The 22938-nt window shown below is 33.0% G+C and overlaps 1 protein-coding gene across 22 annotated transcripts in view; it reads left to right on the top strand.

Moving 5' to 3' along the window:
- Positions 1–22938, top strand: part of MYCBP2 (MYC binding protein 2) — a 283279-nt gene that overhangs the window by 76120 nt on the left and 184221 nt on the right. For 19 of the 22 annotated variants that reach the window (XM_045479625.1, XM_045479647.1, XM_045479609.1 and 16 more), the window contains exons 15-20: positions 2930–3134; positions 5761–5906; positions 6241–6342; positions 14254–14361; positions 20766–20885; positions 22170–22251. In XM_045479625.1, coding sequence (XP_045335581.1) covers positions 2930–3134; positions 5761–5906; positions 6241–6342; positions 14254–14361; positions 20766–20885; positions 22170–22251 — 763 coding nt within the window. Of the gene's footprint in view, positions 1–2929; positions 3135–5760; positions 5907–6240; positions 6343–14253; positions 14362–19145; positions 19259–20765; positions 20906–22169; positions 22252–22938 lie in introns of those variants that run through there. The other 3 variants (XM_045479572.1, XM_045479675.1, XM_045479682.1) reach the window with 3 other exon arrangements.

The following is a 22938-nucleotide window of genomic DNA, read 5'->3' as shown; positions in this document are numbered from 1 at the left end:
CATCAATAATTTCAAAACCTCTTTTATTCATGTCTCCTGGCAAACATCTGAGATTTCTCAAGTGTAATTTCTGGTGTTGTAGATTTCAGCTTTGCTAGATTTTTCTTACAAGAGGTTGTATCAATTTATACTCTGATTTTCCACATCACTCCTAGAGGTAGTATTAACATTCTGATTTTTGTCAGTTTGATGACTATGACATTGTATTTCATTATTTTTTTTTTATTTGTTATATTGAAGTAAAACATACATGCATCAAAATACACATAAGTGAGGATCTTGATGAATTATCACAAACTGAACACATTCATGTAATCAGCACCTTAATCAAGAAATAGTATATTACCAGCACCCAAGGAATCCCCCTTTATGTTCCTCTCCAGTCACCATCTACCTCTCTAGATAACGGCTTAATTTAGTTTTGCATACTTTTGTATTTTATATAAATAGAATTATGTCACATGAACTTTTGTGTCTAGTTTCTTTTCACTCAACTTTATGAGATTCATTTATATTGTTACAAGCATTCATAGATTGTTAATTTTCATTGTTGTATAGTAATCAGTTGTGTAAATGTATACCACAGTTTTGGAATCTTTTCTCATATTAATGGACATTTGGGTGGTTTCTAGTTTTGGTTTTTATGAATAAGGTTTCTATGAACATTCTAGTGAATGTTGGTGAAATTTGTATGCTTTTAGGCATATAACTCTGAGTGGAGTGGCTGGGTCCCTTGTTTGTTTTTTTTTTTAATTTGCTTTTCCCGATTGTTAGTAGTGTTAGACCATCTCTTCAAACTTCTCATTTTACTTGCCTTCTTATTGATTTGTGGGAATTTTTTATATATTATATTGCATGTGTTGCACATATCTTTGACTAACTGTGGCTTAACCTTTGTATTTATTTTAGGTTTCTTTTGTTGTATATAATTTCTAAATTTTGGTGATAAGTTTTTCATTGCTTTTCTATATAAATTTTTTCTTTATATAGTCATATTGGGGGCCTTTACTTTTAATATGAATTAGAATCAGTTTTTCTACTTGGTATTATGTTTGGGATGCTTTGAATTTAGAGATTAATTTGGGGATAATAGTTATAGCATTTTTGGGATGATTAAATGAATACGTAAACCCAAATGCAAGTAGACCCAAATGCAAGTAAGTGCTTAGTATATTTTAGCTATCATGATTATTAAAAACAGGCACTCAAGCCTTCAGAGTTGCTTTATTCTAACTCTATAAGTAGTTGTCCAGTACTTGGCTATTTAATTTCCTAGCCTGTATATAGATTAGAAGTGGCAGAGATGAAAAGAGGCTGTATATTCTACGAGTTTACTTCTTGATTAGACAGACCTATACTGAGTCTGTTACAAGTGATAAGAGAGTAAGGTTGACTAAGAATAAGAGATAAAATGAGTAAGGCATAACCTGGTCTTTGACGATCTAAGTCTAATAGGAAAAACAAACATAAAAATACTTTATTCCCATAAATTTACTCTTTTATTACAATCTCTTGTAACACTATTTGTTTCTTCATAATTCTATCACAGTTGTATATTTACAGTTTTCTTGTATGGTATTTTGATAAAAAGTCTGTCTTTCTTGCTAGATTATAATAGCTCATTATCAGAGTCCTCACTGCCTAGAGCAGAGGTCTGCAAACCATAACCTGATGCTGTGTCTGCTCAGTGGCTTATTTCTGTGTGACTCTTCAAGCTAAGAATGGATTTTACATTTATAAGGAATTATTTAAAAAAAAAAAAAAAACCTGACAGAGACTTGTGTAGCCTACAAAGCCTAAATTTTTTGCAGCGTGGCCCTTTACAAAAAAGTTTGCTCTCATAAAGGAACACTTGGGTCATTCGGAGTAGATATCCGATCTTTAAAAAGTTGAACAAGGGGCCCCTGAGTGGCTCATTCGGTTTAGGGTCTGACTTCCGCTCAGGTCATGATCTCATGGTTTGTGAGTTCGAGCCCCGTGTTGGGCTCTGTGCTGACAGCTTAGAGCCTGGAGCCTGCTTCGGATTCTCTCTGCCTCTCTCTCTGCTCTTTCCCCTGCTTGCGCTCTATCTCTCTCAAAAATAAATAAACATTAAAAACAATTTTTTTTTACAGTTGAGTGAATTATAACACAATTCTGTAAGTTGTAATTGAGGCATAAACAGGCTTTGAGGAAATAGTGACTAACTCCCTGCAAAAAGTAGTAAGTCCTTTCGTGGCAGATGACTTCCAGGCTAAGTTTTATTGAATGCTGAAGAGGAGTTTCTCTGGTAGATGAGGTAGAGTGAGACATCTGGTAAATGAGGTAGAGAGATACAGATGGAGCAGGAATGAGCAAAGGCCCTGAGCATGTGAAAGGACATAGTATGTTTAGAAAGCAGAGGGAATTTAGGTTCAGACAGAATGTAGTTTGCATGGAAGAAATGAGGTTACAGAAAATTCAAGGGCCATGTTGTGACTAACTGTATCTTGCTGAAGAGTTTTGTTCTTTTAAAGACCATGGAAAAACATTGGAGGTTTGTAAATTGTGAAATCATAGAGTCAAGTATATGTTTTAAGAAGCTGATTACCAGTTGTGGAAGGATATTCTAGAGCGGAGGGACACCTGGCTTAGAGCATAGTTGGGAGACTTTCTGTGGTCTGTTGAAGGACAGTGTTGGCAGTGAAGATGGAAAGGAGGGACTAAAATCAGCAAAAGTTAAAAGTGTGATTGGAATAAAGTAACGGCTAAGAGGGGTTCCTGCCTTCCCTCTTTTTGCAAAAAGGAAATGAGGAGAGCATTTATTTGTGGTCCCTAAATTAAATTATATTTTTGTTACTTTCTGTTTCAGCATTCTTTTGTATGTTCATTTGGATTAGTATATGTGATGTGTGTTTTTTAAGACATGAGAATAATCTACATAAAGGTTACAAATTGATCTGTCATGTAGGGTTTGGCGTTGAAAATATGGCAACAGCAATGGATGAAGACCTGGAAGAAGAACTAGATGAGAAAGATGAGAAGTCCATGATGTGCCCTCCAGGCATGCATAAATGGAAGCTGGAACAGTGCATGGTGTGCACTGTCTGCGGAGACTGTACAGGTTATGGAGCCAGTTGTGTCAGTAGTGGGCGTCCAGACAGAGTCCCCGGAGGGTAAGAAAATGATTCGTACTCAAAAAGTAAACTATGAGTAGAAAATGTGCAGAACACATTTCTTTTCAGAATTGTTCTGTGTTGTTTCTTGAGGGCGTATTGGCATGTACGTGTAATTCTAGTAATTGTTTTCTATTATGATAGTTTCTAATTCAGTGTCATTTACGTTGCTTTTCTTTCTTTCATTCGATTCATTTAAACCATTATTTAAAACAAGTCAAAAGTTTCTTGAAGGCTTAGGCTGTGCCTTAATTTGTATTCTTTTTCTAAGACTGCTTTAATACCATATATCTTTTCATTTTTGTTGAACATGAATCTTTTCTGGATAGAAGTATCAAATATCATGTAAAATATTCAATTAGAGACATATAATTTTCATTTAAATTAAATTTATGTTCGCCATTTTGGGTGTTCTAGGAACTGTCACTTCTTAAGTTACATTACACCTATTTGTATTTATCCCCTTATACTCTTTTTGGATCTTTTTTTCCCCCCAGAATCCTATATTATCATTATTTTAAAGTTAATATGTATGCGAATTTGGCAGAATCAGAATGCAATTTTTCCCTAGAATTTTGGGTCCTATTTTTGTTACCAATATAACATAATGGGGCATTCTTTGTAAGGAAATTAATTATGATAGATCTTTGTATTATGATAGACCTGATCTTTGTAAGATCAGATTAGTTATGATAATTAGCAGACTTCGGGAAGTGGGGGGGCGGGGGATCTTGTGAAGAAAAACCCAGAGCTGGGACAGCCACCCCTGCATCTCTGACCTCCCTCTCTGATACCTCTTTAAGTAGTCAGATACTTCCTCCCACATAATGTCTGCATCTACTATGAGTGTATTTCTAGATTTGTACTTGGCCTAACATAGGAAAATAAATCACATATAACAGGCCTTTATTTTAGGCTGTTGTAATGATTATGATTTTTTAACAATGAATTTTTTTTGGCATTCTCAGCATATGTAAGAACATTTGGGCTCTCTATGAAAGAATACTGTTTCTTCTACAAAGCTATATGTTTGGCTCTGTTTGCTATATTTAAGTCTCTAATTGTTTATTTTTAATATAATTTGGATACAGAAAGAGTCTATGATTTTTTTTTAAATAGTATTGGAGTTGAAATGTGTCCTCCTGCATCTTTCCCAAGCTATTTCCATTAAAATCAAGTGTCCCCAATCTCTGAACATGAGCTGTTGATAAGTATCATAAATGAATTTCTGAGTTCTCTGATCTTTCCTGAAATTAGTTATTATTCTTTATGTGCTTTTCCCCAGAGATTTACTATCAGTTTCCAATAATTTATAGATCTAAATGGACAGTACCTAACCAAATACAATAGTTTCTTTATTAATGAGGCAGAAATGAATAAATGAAATAAAATCACTATACGACTATATGCCAGGACACTCTGCACCATTAAAAATGACTTCAAATTATTATAAAATTGTGACTGTATATCTTAGAATAAATTTAGAATGCCACATTATCTTTGAAACAGTTCCCACAGACAATTCTGTAGGGCATACTGGTTCATCAGTTTTTACTCCAATGGTTAGTGATCCTCCAAAATGTCGGTACTGCTTGCATTTTAAACCCAGGAGTTTCACAGGGCTGTGTCTTTCAAAACTGCTGCCAGGTAGATCCTTTCTCTTGTACCACCACAAATATGGATAACCACAGGCTTAGTGAAGCCGTCTAAAGGTTTTCAGTTCCAGTCCAACAAATAACATGAAAGCTATGACTTCTACATCTATGAAATATGTGACTAAGAAGTTAGTTGTTCACTGACCCTGTAGCCAACTTCTGGGAGTGTTCTAGTCTTCCTTGTGTGGTAATCAAATGTCATACACTTAGTTCACAGCTGATAAGAAAAAAGACAAAGAAGAAGGAAAAAAACAGGTAATTGGACACAGTAAGAGGAAAGAATGAGAGATGATGGCATATAAAGAAGGGAGGGAAAAGGAGACATAATGTATGAAGCTGGCAAGCTGGGTTCACTTATTGATGGCTATCCACACATTCCTTAAGTTAGTTGATGGAGAATAGTGTTGTTTGGTAACCAACTAATTCATCCAGATCATTTAATAGTAAACTGCTGGTGCTTTACTAATTGTGATAACTTTTAAAAATATTTGTTAATAGTGGTTTTGAAGATAGCAGAATCCATTTGTATTTTCTGTAGGAAGATACCAGTTATACCCATGAGGAGCTTAATAAACTCTTGGGTTTGTTTTTTTCTTTAAGTTTATTTATTTATTTTGAGAGAGAGAGAAAGAGCATGTGAGAGTAGGAGAGAGGCAGAGAGAAAGGGAGAGAGCGAGAATCCCAAGCAGGCTCCACACTAGGGCTCGAACAAAGCCTGACCTAGGGCTCGAACTCACAAACCGTGAGATGATGATCTGAGCCGAAACCAAGAGTTAGACATTTAACTGGCTGAACTACTCTGGCACCCCTAAATCTTGTTTTTTGTTATTCCGTCTATTTATACCTATTCAGTTCTTTAAAATTGGCACATCCTGATCTGAAGGAGTGATTTCCGCAGAAAAGATGGTTCTAGAAAAGAGTTTTAAGGAAAGAGTAGAAGGATTTCAGGTACTTTTTTTCTTTTTTTAAAGGATCTGTGGTTGTGGTTCCGGAGAATCTGGCTGTGCTGTGTGTGGGTGTTGCAAGGCATGTGCAAGAGAGTTGGATGGTCAGGAGGCAAGACAAAGAGGAATTCTTGATGCTGTGAAAGAAATGATACCTTTAGATCTTCTGTTAGGTAATTTGATGGATTGTGCTATACATCTTGTCCTATATCTTGTACTATACATCAGTTTAGTAATTAAACAATTTATATTAGTATATGTTAAAAAATTAATAGTTAACTATTCAGTACTGCTTGTATGGTAACTGACAATATGTCATTAATTAAAGGATAAGGTTCTTTTCCTCTTTTTTGCTAAGATTCTTTGAGTAAAAATAATTTGTGTTTTCATTGGTGTTTTGTTAGCTTTTACTTTCTTGAATTTCGCCTAGTTCTCTCATAATTATTATTGTATCTGTCTATGTGTGTTTTTTTGTTTTGTTTTGTTTTTGTTTGGTAAATCATCTAGCTGTCCCAGTGCCTGGGGTTAACATTGAAGAACACCTTCAGTTACGACAAGAAGAAAAAAGGCAGCGTGTAATCAGGAGACACAGATTAGAGGAAGGAAGAGGTAAGATGGAGCTGCATCAATTTTCTTACCCTATCCTGAGACCACTGAAAAGTATATAGTAACTCATGGAAATAATACAAAAAATATTCAGGGTATTTAAAGTTGTGCTAATCAATAGAGCATTTATAGAGTAAGACAACCATATTAAGAGTTGTGCCATCTTTAGCAATGGCAACTTTAAAAAAAAATATATGAACTTTAAAAACTGGTGTTTTACCCAGAGTTTGGACTCATGGTTGTTATTTAACCATGAACAACAAATTAACTTAATAATAGTATTTTAGTTTCTGTTTTCTTAGTTGTCTATGATCATTATCATTTGAGCATGTTCCCAACATTCTTCTTTCAATCCAGTGCATCATTATGCTTATGTATGTCTTTTTTGAAAAAATCTTATTCTAGTTATTGAACAAGAAGGGTAAATTGGAGAGTTTGCAGGTTTTAATTGGAAAGATAGATCTATTGTTTCTCTTTTCCTCATTGTTTATGACCAGTTCGCAGCCTGAAAATACATTTCACTGTGGTTATAATAGATATTTTAGTATACATTCAACAAGCAGAGATAAATATAAATATCACTAGAGCTCTTGTTGCCCAGTAGAATCTTTTCTTTGTAGGATTGAGACAGATGGTTACAGAGATCTGTGATTTTATTCCTCTGCTGGACAAAATCTTGACTGGAAATATTTACTGATATTGTGTATTTTAAATGCTTATTAGAAATGACATGATTTGATACATGAGATAAAACCAATTATCCATTTAACCGCCATTACAGATTTTTTTTCTAGGCACTTTTTTTTAATGTAAAATGGAGAAAGTCATAAAATATATATATATAGCACACATGTATAAATTTTATTTTTATTAAACTTAAGTTGTAAAACCTACTTGGAACTTGAAGATTGTTCATTATATCTGATCTGATAAACAATATTGATTAGTTGACACAGGAATATTTGCTGTTTGGCCGTGTTTATATAAAATCATTACTTTCAAAGCAATTTATGTTAATGAGAATGTATATACTGTCATTATTTACAGTATATAAATATTTGGGAAATTACATATTAAATGTTTTATAGAAAATAGGGTAAAATTTAAGTTGTAGGTCTTTATGACATAGTAATTGAGTGCTAATTTTTTTTATGTTAGTTATATGGTTTGTTTAAGGATAATTATCAATGCATCTTTTTACAACCTGCTTTGTGTTTTTTGGGAAATATTAGCTTGAATCCATATGACTTGACCTACAAAAACCAGCAATTTCCTATGTATCAACCAAAGTATAGCAAATTAACACAAAGGTATTGTGATAATTTTCTCCTTCTGTAAAACTATTTTTCTCTAGCTAGTGTATCTCTGCATAATAGAAGTAAAAGAACACTGATTATGCATTAGTTCAACAAAATTTTGTGATTGCAGAATGTTCTTTTGCCATTTATTTATTTTTTAAAGTTTATTATTTATTTTGAGAGAGAGAAAGAGAGAGAGCACCAGCAGGGGAGAGGCAGAGAGAGAGAGAGTGTGAGAGAGAATTCCAAGCAGGCTCTGTGCTATCATCTCGGAGCCCGACATGGGGCTCCAACTCACAATCCCTGAGATCATGACCTGAGCCGAAATCAAGAGTTAGACACTTAACCAACTGAGCCACCCAGGTGCCCCCTGCCGTTTATTTTAAGATGTGTCATAGACCTTAAAAACATAAATTCTAACCTTTTAAAGGTTTAAAAACTCCATTATTTAAATATTTACAGAAATTATATTACTGTGTTTGATTTTACAAACACAGATTTATGTTATAGGCAGTTCATGTATCTTTTCTGACAATTCCATTTCATCTGCAGTCCTCAGTATATAGAAAGACTTCTTCAGATTATTGGTGCACAAAAAGTTTGTTTTTATTTTTTGGATGAGCTCTTTTCTTACACATACGATCTTTTATTTCTGTTAAAATGCAATATATAGTAAATATCTTTTCTTGATGGGTTAGGATCTTCATTATGGACCTTAATTATGGCATTCATTGCCTTACATGCTACTGAAATTTGTGCATATTCATGTCCTTGCTTTGCACAGTCACCATGGTTACTATGGAATCATGCAGTGAGGACATAGTTTCAATCCACATGTGTTTCATTTAACACAGTACAGTGCAGAGAGAAGCATGCTTAGAAATTTTATTTTGTAAAAACACTTTTAAATAAGAATTTCAACTTTGTACCCCCTTTTTAAAAGTCAGACTTCAGGGGAACTTGAGTGGCTTAGTCAGTTGAGTGTCCAGCTCTTGATTTCAGCTCAGGTCATGATCTCATGGTCGTGAGATGGAGTCCTGCATGGGGCTCTGCGCTGAGCGTGGAGCCTGCTTAAGATTCTCTCCCTCTCTCTCTCTCCCCTCCCCTGCACCCATGGTCTCTCTCTCTCTCTCTCAAAAAGTAAAAATACAAAGTCAAACTTCAGTTTCATATTCAATGATTTTAGAAAATTCATATACCATATTAAATAATTTAAAACCAGTATGTTGATATGATACTTTTATGATATTATCTTTATATTCTTTCCCAGCATATCATTATAAGAAATTTTATAGGAAAGACAAATTTTTATAAGAAAACAAAATAAAATGTACACAGAAATATACCCACACTTGCATAGGAAAAAAGCTAGAAAGGTAAATACCAAAATGTTAGTAGTGTTTTTTTCCTGAAAAGTAAGTTTACAGGTGATTTCGTATTTTGTTCTTTACAGTGTTTTTGAAATAATCTTAGAGTTATGTTTTAAAACTTAGGCCATTGTTTCTTAAAAAAAAAATAAAGACTAGTTCTAAGTCATTTAAATGTTACCTTTGCTTTTTAAAAAATATTTTTATTTTAATTGGATAGAGCAATCCCTTTCAGGTACTGTGCTGTTTTCATTATGTTAGGGCAGTGGTTCTCAAAGTGGTCTCAAAGGGACCAGCATCACTGGGCACTTATTACAATTGTCTGTTCTCAAACCCCACGTCAGACCTACTGAATCAGAAATTCAGGGAGCAGAGCCCAGCAAACTGTTTGAACAAGCTTACCAGGTAATTCTGTGTGTGCTAAAGTGTGAGAACTGCTCCAGGGACCTTCTACATCAGAATACCTGGGCCTGGGTCACAATTTCTGCATTCTGCTTAAGGAGCTACAGAGAATAGTTTGTCTTGTTTTGTCTTCACAAGGAGGAGGAATGCCAAATAAATTTTTAGTGTTCCAACTGCCACACATACCTGTGGGGTTTTTTTCCTTAGCCTTTGCTTAGTACTTTTTAGATACTAACAGTTTAGTGATGTTAGTAATTATACTCATTAGTAATTGTCTTTTACTTGCGTTGAAATTTCAGAACTTCAGGATTAGATTATAATGAATTATTTTACTTGATTCATCTGTCCCATCCTATTTATCAAGTTTGTGTTATTTCAAAGTTAATCAGAATTTCAGAACCTAGTTCTTACATTAAAACTTGGCTCAGGGGCGCCTGGGTGGCTCAGTTGGTTAAGCATCCGACTTCAGCTCAGGTCATGATCTCGCGGGTTCGTGAGTTCAGGCCCCATGTCGGAGCCTGAAGCCTGCTTCGGATTCTGTGTCTCCCTCTCTCTTTGCCTCTCCCCCGCTCAGGCTCTGTCTCTGTCTCAGAAATAAATAAACACTAAAACAAAAAAAACAAAAACAAAAAAACTTGGCTCAGACTCAGGCCTATTGATGTAATTTAGCTGCTGTTTATAACATAGTCTTCTATAATGGAATATGCTATTGAAACCTGAAAGAGCAACGTTATTACTGCATTTTTATTATTTTAGAACTTTGTCTTTATATTTTTTTTTTTAATTTTTTTTTTTTCCAACGTTTATTTTTTTGGGACAGAGAGAGACAGAGCATGAACGGGGGAGGGGCAGAGAGAGAGGGAGACACAGAATCGGAAACAGGCTCCAGGCTCTGAGCCATCAGCCCAGAGCCTGACGCGGGGCTCGAACTCAGGGACCGCGAGATCGTGACCTGGCTGAAGTCGGACGCTTAACCGACTGCGCCACCCAGGCGCCCCAGTCTTTATATTTTTTATATTATTCTTTTAGATGATATTTTTCTTAAACCTATTATTCTTAGGTGCCAGTATATTCATTTGCTTTTGTTTCAGTGACATTTGTGACAATTTTTAAAGCTTTTTAGTTTATACAGGGTTGATTGATAATTTAAATTTTCTGAGTCTTATTTTAAGTTTATAGGTGAGATGCTCGTCCATGGAATTTTTAAGTAGAACTCGTAAGTCATCAGAAGAACTACTGGGTGGTTGTGTCAGTGATCTTATCTTTATATTCCTTCTCAGTGCTCTATTGTAGGGAAAACTAAGCTCAAATAATGTTGGATATTTTTCCTTCTTTCTTCTCCCCTAAATGTCATCAAACTTTCAAAATTGTGAGCTGTAGATGGGGCGAGCTTATGTCCTGGCTTGCCTGGTAGTCCCATTTTGTGCTGACTGTCCAGGCCCTCTTAACTCTCAGTAGAGTTTCACTTTGATAACAGGTTATGTGGTTAGCAAGGCTGTACAGCATGGCAGTTCAGAGTATACATTCTGATGTTAGGCTTTGGTTCAGATCCTGGCTTCTTAAGTTTTGCTGGGGATAGATAACCCTGGAGTTTAATCACTCTGAACCTTCACTTCCTTACCTTTAAAATGAGGGTGACAACTGTACATACCTGAGTAGGGACGTTAATGAAGATTAAATGATATACATGAAAATACCTTACATAGACTAAGCCCAAAGTAAGTGTTTGATAATGATGATAATGGTAATGATAATGATGATGCTAGTGGAGTTGGGCTATTTAGTGGACTTGTATTTTCTTTGGATTTGATTGTTTTTGCCCTGGCTTTGACTTGATTGCTTTTCTCACGACATTGGGATGCTAATCACAAAGCTTTGGTTATTATTAACAAAACCCCCACAGCTTCTGTAGAATAAACCAGATTCCATTTTGATAAGGAAGAAAAATTAGTTTGTTATAGTTACAAGTTGGAATGTAAAAACAAATTTATTATAGTTAGTCTAATTTCAGAGTAATTGAGTTGGGGTTGCTATTGATTTTTAAGCCCCTAAAACTATTAAGTTTTCTTGATTTGACATAATAAATCCAATATTAGCTGATCTTTCAATGTTATATGAAAGTCCCTTTTTAAATTAAAATGTATAAAGTCTCTCTCTTTACTCCTTTTTTCTGTTCCCTACCCCCATTTCCCCCCCACATCTATGAACCTTTGTAGTAGTACTACTACTACTTTTATTAGGTGTCAGCTTATGCATAATTTTCTTGTACCCTGAAACTCCCTGCATGCCCATCCTTAAGGTTTGCTGGCTGCCCCCTTCAGTGTGCTTAATTTTGTCATAGCACACGGTCATAATTTCTTCTTGAGCTGAGCATAAACTCTTCCCTGCTTAAAGCAGAGATAGTATCTTGTTTTTCCAAGAGTTCCCAGGACGTAGTGTGGTGCATGAAATTGTTCAGTACTAGTATGTCTTTGTTGACTAATTGAAAGCATTTCAGGGAGTTCTCATCACCTTTACAATAAAGTTTCATGGTAGAAAAAGACTTTAATTATTATATGTATCTCCAAACTCATTTCCCACCATTTTCTGCTTCATAACTCTATATTCCATCCATTTCAGCTAGGTGTGTTTTTAATGACTGTACAATATTGTTTAATCTCTGAATGCTTTTACAAATCCTGTTTCTTTTGCCTGAAATGTCCTCTCTTCCTTCTCTCTTGGCAAACTTTTTCTCATTCTTTCATCCAAGTTGAGTGATCACTTTTCATCCTTCAGGATGTGTATGGATTTCCTTTATCAAACATATTCTTCGTTTTTATTTCTTTCTTCCCTAATGGACTGAATTCTGAGATCTCTTTGTCATGATATTCATGATACATGATACCTCGTATCTACTACATTAAAGATAAAAAAAAAATGGCAAATAAGTGAATGACTGAACTATGGTTATGTGAAAAATTATTTTAGTCCATGGGACACAAGAGTATTTTAGAACCTGGTAGTCTGGTATTATAAACAGTGATTTAAATTGCGCTCAAATGGTATACTTTCTGGTGTGATTGCCTGTGAGCCTTCTAAATTTTTATATGAAAAGATTCTAAAAAGATTGAATTTAGTGAGAAGCTCAAAAACTATGAATATTATGGATGTAATCTTTTTATGGGAAGACAAATATCCCAAGCAAATCATAGAATTCAAAAAAAGGTAATATAACTTAATATTACTGTTATTTTTATATTTATAATTCATTTGGGTAGTTGGAAAGTGTGTTAATGCTTTTTAGAGTGGTTTATATTCTTTGCTTTAGTAAATTAATTGAAAATGAATGCGTGTTGAAGAAATAAGACATTTTGTTCATATTTGTATAATCTTAGCTTGAAAGTAATTGCTACTGAATTACTAGAAAATAATATTTAATTTTTCTATTAACTTTAAATTAGCATATTTCTACCTATAGTGATCATAGAATATGTTATTCTTGGTTTTTCATAGAATTGGTGCTGCTTGCATTTTTATCTGTATCTTGAGACATAATTAAAATTTATTTTTCCTACCCATTTTTTAATATTTGATGAAGGGTGCTTTGGTGTCGAATTTTATAATAGGGCAATAGTTTCATATTGTTCCGTTGCTAGAAAAAATAATTATAGCTGAAGAGATACAGAGAATCAAGAAAAAACTGGCTTTAATTAAAAACATTCAGTGCTTATATACTGTCAGTTCCTTTTTCATATACTGGTAACTTCTTAACGGTCAAATGTAGAGTATTTTGGAATTTGCAGGCATTTTTGATGTTGCTCAAACTCAAAAAATGTGTAGTTCTATAAGAACTAAAATTTTAAGATATAATTTAAAGTTTTCCATTCTTTTCAAGCTAAATGATAATAAGGAAAACAAATTTTAAATTTTATTAAAATTAATTTTGCTATTGGTTATTTTCTTGGATATAAGTGGAAATAACTATAATCTGTATGAATGTGCATTTGTATATGTGTATTTGTGTACATAGTGGAACTTCAGAAAGAAATTACTTTATCAGAGAATCGTTAGTGTTCCAAAATGTTACTTGGGTTAGCTTCCCCTCTTCAGCATCAATATGAAGCTCAGCTTATCCTTGTTTCTGATTTGTGTATGTGGTTAACAGAAGTCACATATAGTTAGATTTATTCTTTTTAGAAGATTATATATATCTTCTATAATGCTGACTTCATAAAGTAGTGATTTTATACACACACACGCACACACAAATGTGTGTCCGTATGTGTATATATACGTATCAGATCATACTAATTTTTGGTTTTGTTTTGTTTTTTGCTTTCTTGATTTCTTACCTCTATGACAGAATGTATTAAGTCGATAACATTTTTCTTGGTTTTGTAGGAAGACTGATGTGGATTTTAAATCTTGAAGACTGTTAAAATTTAATCTTTTAAAAATTAGTTGGTTTTGTATTTTAATTGGAGAAATGTTTGTTTTCAATGAATGTTTGGTTTACTAAGTTTGAATATATATGATATTAAAAGTATTTGTAAGATAATTTGATTTATTTTAATTGAACTTTCTGATTATATACTTGAGACTTAGGAGCTACATGATACTTTTATGAATATAAAAGATAGAAATTATACTTTATCAACTGTATTTCAGATGTTAAAACTTGTCTGTGGAATGGTGAATAGGTTATTATTGGGGGTGGAGGAAGTTAACGTGGGGAAATTGGGAGACAAGTATAATGTCTAAAACAGTAAAGAATAAATTTCCATACTTTTACTTTGAATTATTTTTGTTCATTGTAGTGTTTTCATTTTGTGAGCTTTTCTATGCACATACAAAATGTTTCTCCTCAGGCCCCCTTGTATTTGCTGGTCCTATTTTTATGAACCATCGAGAACAGGCTCTAGCCAGACTCAGATCCCATCCAGCTCAGCTAAAGCATAAACGGGACAAGCACAAAGGTATTTGGTCTTCCTTATCAATTAGGTGGGATACTTCCCCCGTTTCCTCCACTCATTTGAATTTTGTCTCTGGGAAAATGCACAAACCTAATTCTTCTACTTTGCTTCTATCATTATATAGCCTGAGGAGAAAGAACATGCTGAAAGTTGTACTGTTTGTCAATGACTGTCAATCTTATTTCTTTTTATTTGTTAACTTTAATAAAGAAGACGTTTTATGGTGTATCTTTTTCTTTCCCATTTCTTTTCAAATTTCATAAAGTTAAGGGAAAGTAGAAAAATAATAATTTCTTTCTATTTTTTATCCTTTATTATCTGCTCTTAGATGACTGCTATCTGACATTTTATAGTCCTTTTCTTAAAAATGCAGTGTGCTTTAGAATTAACAAAATTACTAAATTCAGTGTATAAAGTGATAGAGAGTTGACTGCTATTAAGCTTTTCCATTGTTTTAACATTAAAGTTTATATTCACAATGCACACAAAAATGGTGATACATGTAAGCAAAGAGTGAGTTATGTAGGCCTGTTCTAGTCCCTGAAAACTGTCAGAAGTCTAATAAACAAGTCTGTGAGTGACTAGGAATCTATTTCTGTGTAATTCTTTGAGAGCTCATCATTCTGCATTAATTAGAAATATTTTTTTAAAAGCTTATTTTTGTTTAAATTACAGCTATGGGTCTTTTAAACTACAAGGTCAGGAAAGAATTTAATGCAGAGAGTTTATTAATTTATATATAAATTCTGCCTTGAATCATGGCATGTGACAAGTATAACTAATAGTTGCTGTTTTCTTAAATGCCCAAGATATACCCTGCAAAATAGAAGAGAAAGTTTTAGAAACATGCGATCCATATAGACAAATTACTCTGTTTTGTGTCTTGTTTTTTCCTTTGCTACAAAACAATTATAGACTAATTTTATTTTTAAACTTTGACATGCAGTATATTATAATTCACTTTATTTACATTTTGCCTCTCTTGGTTTATCAGTTTGCCACTCAAAGCAAAACCACCAAACAAAACAAACAAAACCCCTGTTGTTAGCCAAAGCACAGGTAGAGCACTATTTAAGATACATTGTACAGAAATTAAAATTGAGAATATTTTAAATCTAATGTGATTAACCATAGTAAAATTTGTGATTGTTTTATTTACTGAGTGCTCTAATAATGCCATAAATATTTACATCAATGGAATGCTATTTACCATGTACTTACTATGTAAACTATCTTATTGACAGAATCTCTGATCTCATATTTTATACTACACCACTATTGGAATGGATTTTCTCCGTGTCTTTTTTTTTTTTTAACCCCCAGTTGTTGGAAATTGCAATTTTTCCAGCACTTTACCTGAAGTTAAATGTTCACATTTCATGAAACGGTTTAAAACTTTTTCAGCTCCATGTTGCTATCTTATGGCCAAACATCTTTATTTTGCAGAATTTGAAGATGAAATGCCAAATGAAGACTAGGGTTACAAATTCAAAACAGACTTATTACAATGTCTCATTGATTAACTATACAAATTACTCAACAATAGTTCCATCTTAACTGCTGCAGGTTTATTTTATAACCAGACTGCATATTTGTAGCAACCTCTTCAGAAGGATCTACTTGTAGTATTACAGTATACAGCCAGTTGTGTGTATGCATATATGTTTTTTTTATCAGGTTTTATGGTTTTATAACTGAAACAGTTTCATCTCTTTACCACCAAAATGAATTTAAAGTGTAAGTAAGTAATATCAAATGGTGCTGTTTTATGTAGAGTATTGATTTACCACTGACTAATTCCTGTACACCCACAAATTCTCCCTTCCTTTGTCCCATTAGTCCTACTGTCCCTGTCATTTAATCACCTCACCATACACTGCTTTTACTCTTGCTATATAGAACCACAGTCACGGTCTTTTAATACGTATATTTTTCTCTTTTTCCTTACCCTGTTTGTCTTCCACGGAGAAATTCACTATATTAATTGCTGTGTCCTATCTTACCTTTAAATACATTGGTGGTACAAACTATAGGATGGTAATAGGTAAAATTGCCTAGACTATGACTTTTTTATGGGCGTGTGGAGGTTAACAACCGTGGATTCATTGTTAACAGGAATGAGTTCTAAGATGGAAAGTTGGAGAGCTTCTGCCTGATTGAAAGGAATTCAGAGAAGGTTACAGAATCCATCCTGTTCCAGGGAAATTTTGATTAGAGTCAAACTAGAGTATATGAGGCTTGTTATATATTAGTAAGTCTAACATATGATCCATAAAACAGAGTAATTTGTTTCTATATGATCATATTTCAAACAGATACCTGGATTAACATTTGTTTCAGCTCTTTAGTCCCTTACGTAGAAAAACATTGTTTTGTAGTACTCCTAGTTAGGAACATCTGAATTATTCTGGAGATCAGTCTTGAAATCTGGCTTGAAGTGACCAATGTGAAAATCCAAAGGCTCGCTGATAAACATCTGTGTGTATTTTACACCTATTTTCTGTTTAGAAAGGCATGGTGTAACCCTTGTAACTTTTGAATCAGGCCTCAGTTTTAATCCCAGATTTGTCATTAATTAGGATATATGGCTGTTCATAAATTTTATAATCGCTTTGGCTTTAGTTTTCCTTATTTAAAAATAGGATTGATAATTCCTGATTTTATATATGTTTGTATATACATATATATTCCTTGCCATTAGAAATCCTCCATGAATACTAGCTTTAATTCTTTGAATTGAATTCTTTGCTTTCTCTTTTAGAATTATCCAAAAGGCACAGGTTTGAGATTTGTTAATTATGTAATTAATTAGTTGATTTTTATAAAAGATTGAAGATGTCAGCCATTTGGTGGTGGTAAAACACATGAGCCTTATTTTCGATCAAACTCCAAAACTGCTCTACTGTTTATTACTTTTGACTGGTTACTTAACCCTTCTAAGCCTTGGTTTTCCCAGCTGTAAAGTGGAGTCACAATACTGATATCATTGGATTATTGTATTGATTTTTAAAAAGCAACAATAGTAAATATTGATTGAGCACTTTTTATATATTATTTCACTTAATCCTCATAAGGACCTTGTGAGGTAATGTATCATTATTGCTTTTTTATAGATGGGAAAGCTAAGACTTAAAGAAGGCCCAGTGTCCTGTTGTCCTCATACTAGCAAATAGTACAGCCAGGATTCTAGTCGAAGTCTCTTAGGCTTCAGTGCCCAAAAGTACTTCTCCACTGTGCTATTTAAATTTTCAGTGTTTAAGCACAGAGCAAGTGGATAGCAAATTGTAGTTGATAACTGCTTTGATGTTTAATTTTAGTGATTTTGCTCAAAGTACTCACAGTATTCTGTGATACATTTTGTGATATGCATGGCTCTAAGATTACCCAAAAAAGTGGAGATTAAATAAAGATTAAAATTAAGAGTTAAAGTCCTTTAATTCCTGAATCTCCTTTTCTCTATGTATGTGCACAAATATGCGTAAATAGTGTAGAGTGTGTGTGTGTGTGTGTGTGTGTGTATGTATATATATATATATACATATATATGTATATATATATATTACTTTAGATACATACCTGTCCAAACTTTATAGCTATTATAGTTTCAATATCACATATCTATGAACACACTCATATTAGGGGAAAATGCAGATATGCTTCTACCTAAATGGCCAATTATAAGAATATTCAGACCTAATTATTTTTCCTACAAATGTGAGATTAATTTTATTGCTGCTTATTAACACTTTACTAAATAAGGAGCTTGAGCAGAATTAATCTTGCTGAATTTCACTTGCTGATTCTTGAATTGACACTGAATTTTTGGCTACTCATCAGGTACCTTTTTTTTCTTTGATAACCTATAAATTTCTAAATTATTAGAAGCATATTTAATTTTTTTGACTGACATCAAATACCAGATGCAGATATATATTTTAAAAATTCTGCCACTACTTCTGATAATGATCAAGAACTTCATCTCTGTTTTTTTACTTGTGATGTTTTCACCATCTGTAATAATTGAGATTATTTTCAATAGTTAGATACAGGTTTGTTTAGATAAACTTGAACAAAATGTTTCTGGTATTTTTTTTACCTTTAAATAACAACTACTACTCTTTTAATCACTGTGATTTTAATCAGTAAATTACTAGGCTTTTTTTTTCCTCCTTCCCTGATGCTATGCATCTATAATGGAATTTGTGTCTATATTAATCTCTGACTCAAGGGAGAGGGCAAAATGCTAAACTCAAAGGTAGAATCTTCTAATTAAGCATCAATACATCTATATAAAGTAGAATGACACTTGTAATATTGAATTTAGTTAAGTCTGGCAAAATCATATGAACACAGTTTGTTTTCTCTATTAAATTAGATTTGGTTTTAATAATTAGATATTTTTAACCAATTGAGATAAAGCAGTAAAATTTCTATACATCTGTTATCTTATTTAAATTGGTTTTTAGAAGATACTTACTCCTTTTGTTTAGGCCCTGTCTTTCCTGTCTTTCCAAGATGAGGAGTCTCTGAACTAAGATTGTATTCCATTTTGGACAGAGTGAAACAAAATGTTGTGTTTTTTTTTTTTTCTTTTTAGCCCATTCATTCTTTCAGATTTGATTTGGCAAACCCACATTAGATAATTTAGCAAAAGAGGAATCACATTCTTTATCCTATTATAGTAAAACCTCTCACTAATTCAGAATTTATTATACTTCAGATGCAGTATTTGTTATCTTCTTTGAGTAAAAAATTCAAAATAATTTCTTCCTCTGAATTTTCAGGGTCATACTTATAAGGGGAAACCTGTCTAAAATCACTAGCTTTTCAAACCAAGGGCTCAAGAAATGAAGGATTCCTTCAGCGTGCCTTCAGCCTCTGGGTCCAGCAATTAATTCTTGTATGTTAAAGGACTTTTATGTTTATGGTACATTTTTATGTAATATAGGCCTATTTTGAATTATAATGTAGGTAACCACATTTTATTTATTGTAGCCTTTAGTTTCATCCATAATCTGTACTGCTTGAAAGTATTAAAACTGAATTTTTACCCAAATATTCTATGATTAAGACCTTTTTAGTAAGTCATCTGAGCCAATCCATTCTGTGTTATTCCGAATTAGTGAGGTTTTACTGTCCTAGTGTTATAAAGAGTTTAAAGCTTTTTGAAATGATAGAAAGTTGTTTAGTTATAAAAAGAGAAGTCATAATTTAGGCTAATCTTGTCTTAACTGGATTATTACTAAAAGTTAGAAATATTAGATTAAAAAGAAAGGATAACATTGAACATAAAATGGTTTGATGTTATTCTGTCTGCCATTTTAAAGTGGTCAATAAAAATTCAGATTTAGTTAAAAATGTGTGTCTGTGGATCCACATGTGTATCTGCATATTATACACACTTGTTTAATGTTGCTATACCACAAGAGAGTGGTTTAGACTAATCGGCCTTTTGAAATTCCTTCCAGAACTAGGTGTATTCCGTGTACAAGGGATTTGAATCTTGATGATATAGAGGTCATATTTTAGTGATGTGTAGTCTTAGATTAGGAAAAACAGAATTGCCTCCCTTATTTACACATTCCAAACTAAAGTTTTATATTCTGGAATGTGGTTTTTATTTTATGGTCAGAATGCCAGAATATTCAAAGTCAAATGTAAAAACTAGGTGGAGAGAAGAAGGCCTGAAGCAAGTTTAGGGGAGGAAATTATATAAAGAAGGGAGGAGGAAAGAAGAAATGAAACAGAAAGGTTTGGGTGAGAGTGGCATTGGGGGCCAGAAGAAGACCACAAAGTAGAATGGCTGAGGGGCAAAGTGGGGCAGGAAAGATGAATAAGAGTCAGCCATTAGATTACAGTATATTGGATAAAGCTTGTTGGTCTTTATAAATTTTTTAAAGTTCAATTGAGTCTGTAGCAGTACTGATGGACAGGTTAGCCTTCTAAGATGTTTGGGAAATATAAGTCATTTGCAAGTTGACTAGGAATATTTTTTTAAATGGCTAGTACTAACACTATCACTGTTTAAAATAATTGTTAAATGACTTTGCATGCAGTTATTTTTAAGCAAACTAAAATTTCCCATGTAAACTATTTAGAATTTTGTTATGTGTGTAATTTTATGACCCATTTACATTGCATAACTGACTAGCTTAATAGGTTTTATCCATAACTAGATCTTATCTCTGTTTTTATTGATTTAGTGATATTTGCAAACAGAAGTATGTAGTATATCTTTTCAAAATTGCTTCTTTGCAGGTAGATTCTTGATCTATCCCTTCTAACAGCTGCAGATTCTTCTTGCTTGTTTCTCTTAACATTTTTCTCTTGTTCTTCCATAGTAAACTGATTTAAAATCTTATTTTGAAGATGAATAATGGCTTAATTACAAATTATAACACTTACAGATGGAAGTGGAGAACGAGGAGAAAAGGATGCAAGCAAAATCACAACATATCCTCCAGGCTCCGTGCGATTTGACTGTGAGCTCCGGGCAGTACAAGTCAGCTGTGGATTTCATCATTCAGGTAGCAGCTGGAACTTTAGGGTATAAATGCATTTTTACAATCGTGCTAAGTAACTTATTTGCTTAGTTTTGACAAATGTAGTCTATTAAGTGTGTGTTAAAAGCAGTAGTTTGGCAGTTTCTCTCAAATCTATAAAAACTTTGAATTTATTACAGACTCTCTTTTAAAATCTATCTTCTGATGGACTTGTGTTATAATTCAATTAATGAAACTCCTGAAGATGAAATAATCTCTAAAATCTCTCTGGACTCTAGGAGCCTGTGTTTTTTATAACCTAATCCCATGTTTTGTTACTGTTCGATGAAAAATGTGTATCAACAAATTTCTTTATTTTTTTAAAATGTAGAAAATCATTAAATTCTTAGTCAATTATTGACATGTGACCTGTATTGCCTAGATTGTACTATTCAACCTTAATAAAAATAAAAAATGTTAAATTATTTCTTTGGTACTAAATATATTTCCTTATTTGATAAGGCATTGACAGATATTAAAGTTCTGACATTTCATTGATGTTGTGCATGATTGTACAAAGCTCAAACTCATCTGCTACCTATAATCATCCTAGGTGTAAGAGAACAATATTTTCTGTGGAATTTTCTACTCATTATTAGAAAGGTTTTACAGTTGGTCCAAACCTATTCCTTATTAAATATTAATGTTATTAAAGGGCCTTTATAAAAATTTTAAATGTTTTAAGAAAAACATTATGCATTTTTATAACCTACAAAAATATTTTACAGAACTAAAATTATGTTATCTTACTAAATATAAATTGTGATTCAGTTATCCATTTTTTTAAAGTTTTTACTTTAATCACATGGTGCTCATATGACAAGTTCACCTCTTAACCCCCATCACCTATTTCACCCATCCTTCCACCCACCTCTCCTCTGGTAGCTATCAGTTTGTTCTCTGGAGTTAAGAGTCTGTTTCTTGATTTCTCTCTCTCTCATTTCCCTTTGTTCATTTGTTTCTTAAATTCCACATGTGAGTGAAATCATATGGTATTTGTCTTTCTCTGACTGACTTATTTCACTTAGCATTATACTCTTTAGCTCCATCCACGTTGTTGCAAATGGCAAGATTTCATTCTTTTTTATGGCTGAGTAATATTCCATTATATATGCATAGCACATATTCTTTATCTATTCATCAGTTGATGTCAATTACCCATTTTTAATAGCTTTCTATTTTAGTGAATATTATACTGCTTTCAGTATTGTGATAAAAATATAAAATGCATATAATGAAAAAACATAAAGCTCTGTATATTGGTTTCAGTGGTTTTAATGGAAAATGGAGATGTCTACACATTTGGATATGGGCAGCACGGGCAGCTAGGACATGGAGATGTCAATTCCAGGTACTCTTTTTGTTTGAAGATACTTTTTTTTTTAACTTTTCTTTTTTCTTTCTAAATATATATTTCTACACTTGAAATAGTATTTTTATACCACTGTTTTGCAAAATGTGGCCCATAAATTATCGGTGGATCTTGATTTTGTGGTTGAGTGCTTTTGTGGGGCTAAACGATTTTGTAGTTCCAGGAGAAAAGTTGATTTACATTTTATACATTTAAAATATCAGAGTGGCTATGATTATCACAAAATCCTAATATATTTTTAATAATTATTATCTTTTTAAAAGTTGTTCATGACAATAGAAAAGGCAATGAATATCCCCAAAGTGCATTTAAAAAAATAAGCAATAGATGTATTCATATTCCTTGATGTTGTCTGTTTTGAAATCTTGGTCTAATATTAACATGAAGTCATTCAAGCGTTTGAATAATTTTCAAACAAAACCTGTGGTCTCTCAGAGAAACTGCTTTGGCTTACCCAGCATAGTGAAGAACTGATTGTGGTGGAGACTACCAGATGTCACCTGATACTCATTCTTCCCTACTTCATTTGATAGTAGAGTTTTAGTTGGTGACGTGACCATGCAGCTAAAGACTTCATTTGCCTACCTCCATTGCAGCAGGATATGGCCTTGTGAATTAAAGTGATTTGTGCAGCTTTGGAATCATGCTGTTAAAGGGAAGAGAGGG

The sequence above is a fragment of the Leopardus geoffroyi genome, chromosome A1, assembly GCF_018350155.1.
Source record: "Leopardus geoffroyi isolate Oge1 chromosome A1, O.geoffroyi_Oge1_pat1.0, whole genome shotgun sequence".
Lineage (NCBI taxonomy): Eukaryota > Metazoa > Chordata > Mammalia > Carnivora > Felidae > Leopardus > Leopardus geoffroyi.
This window is presented reverse-complemented; position numbering and strand designations above follow the sequence as displayed.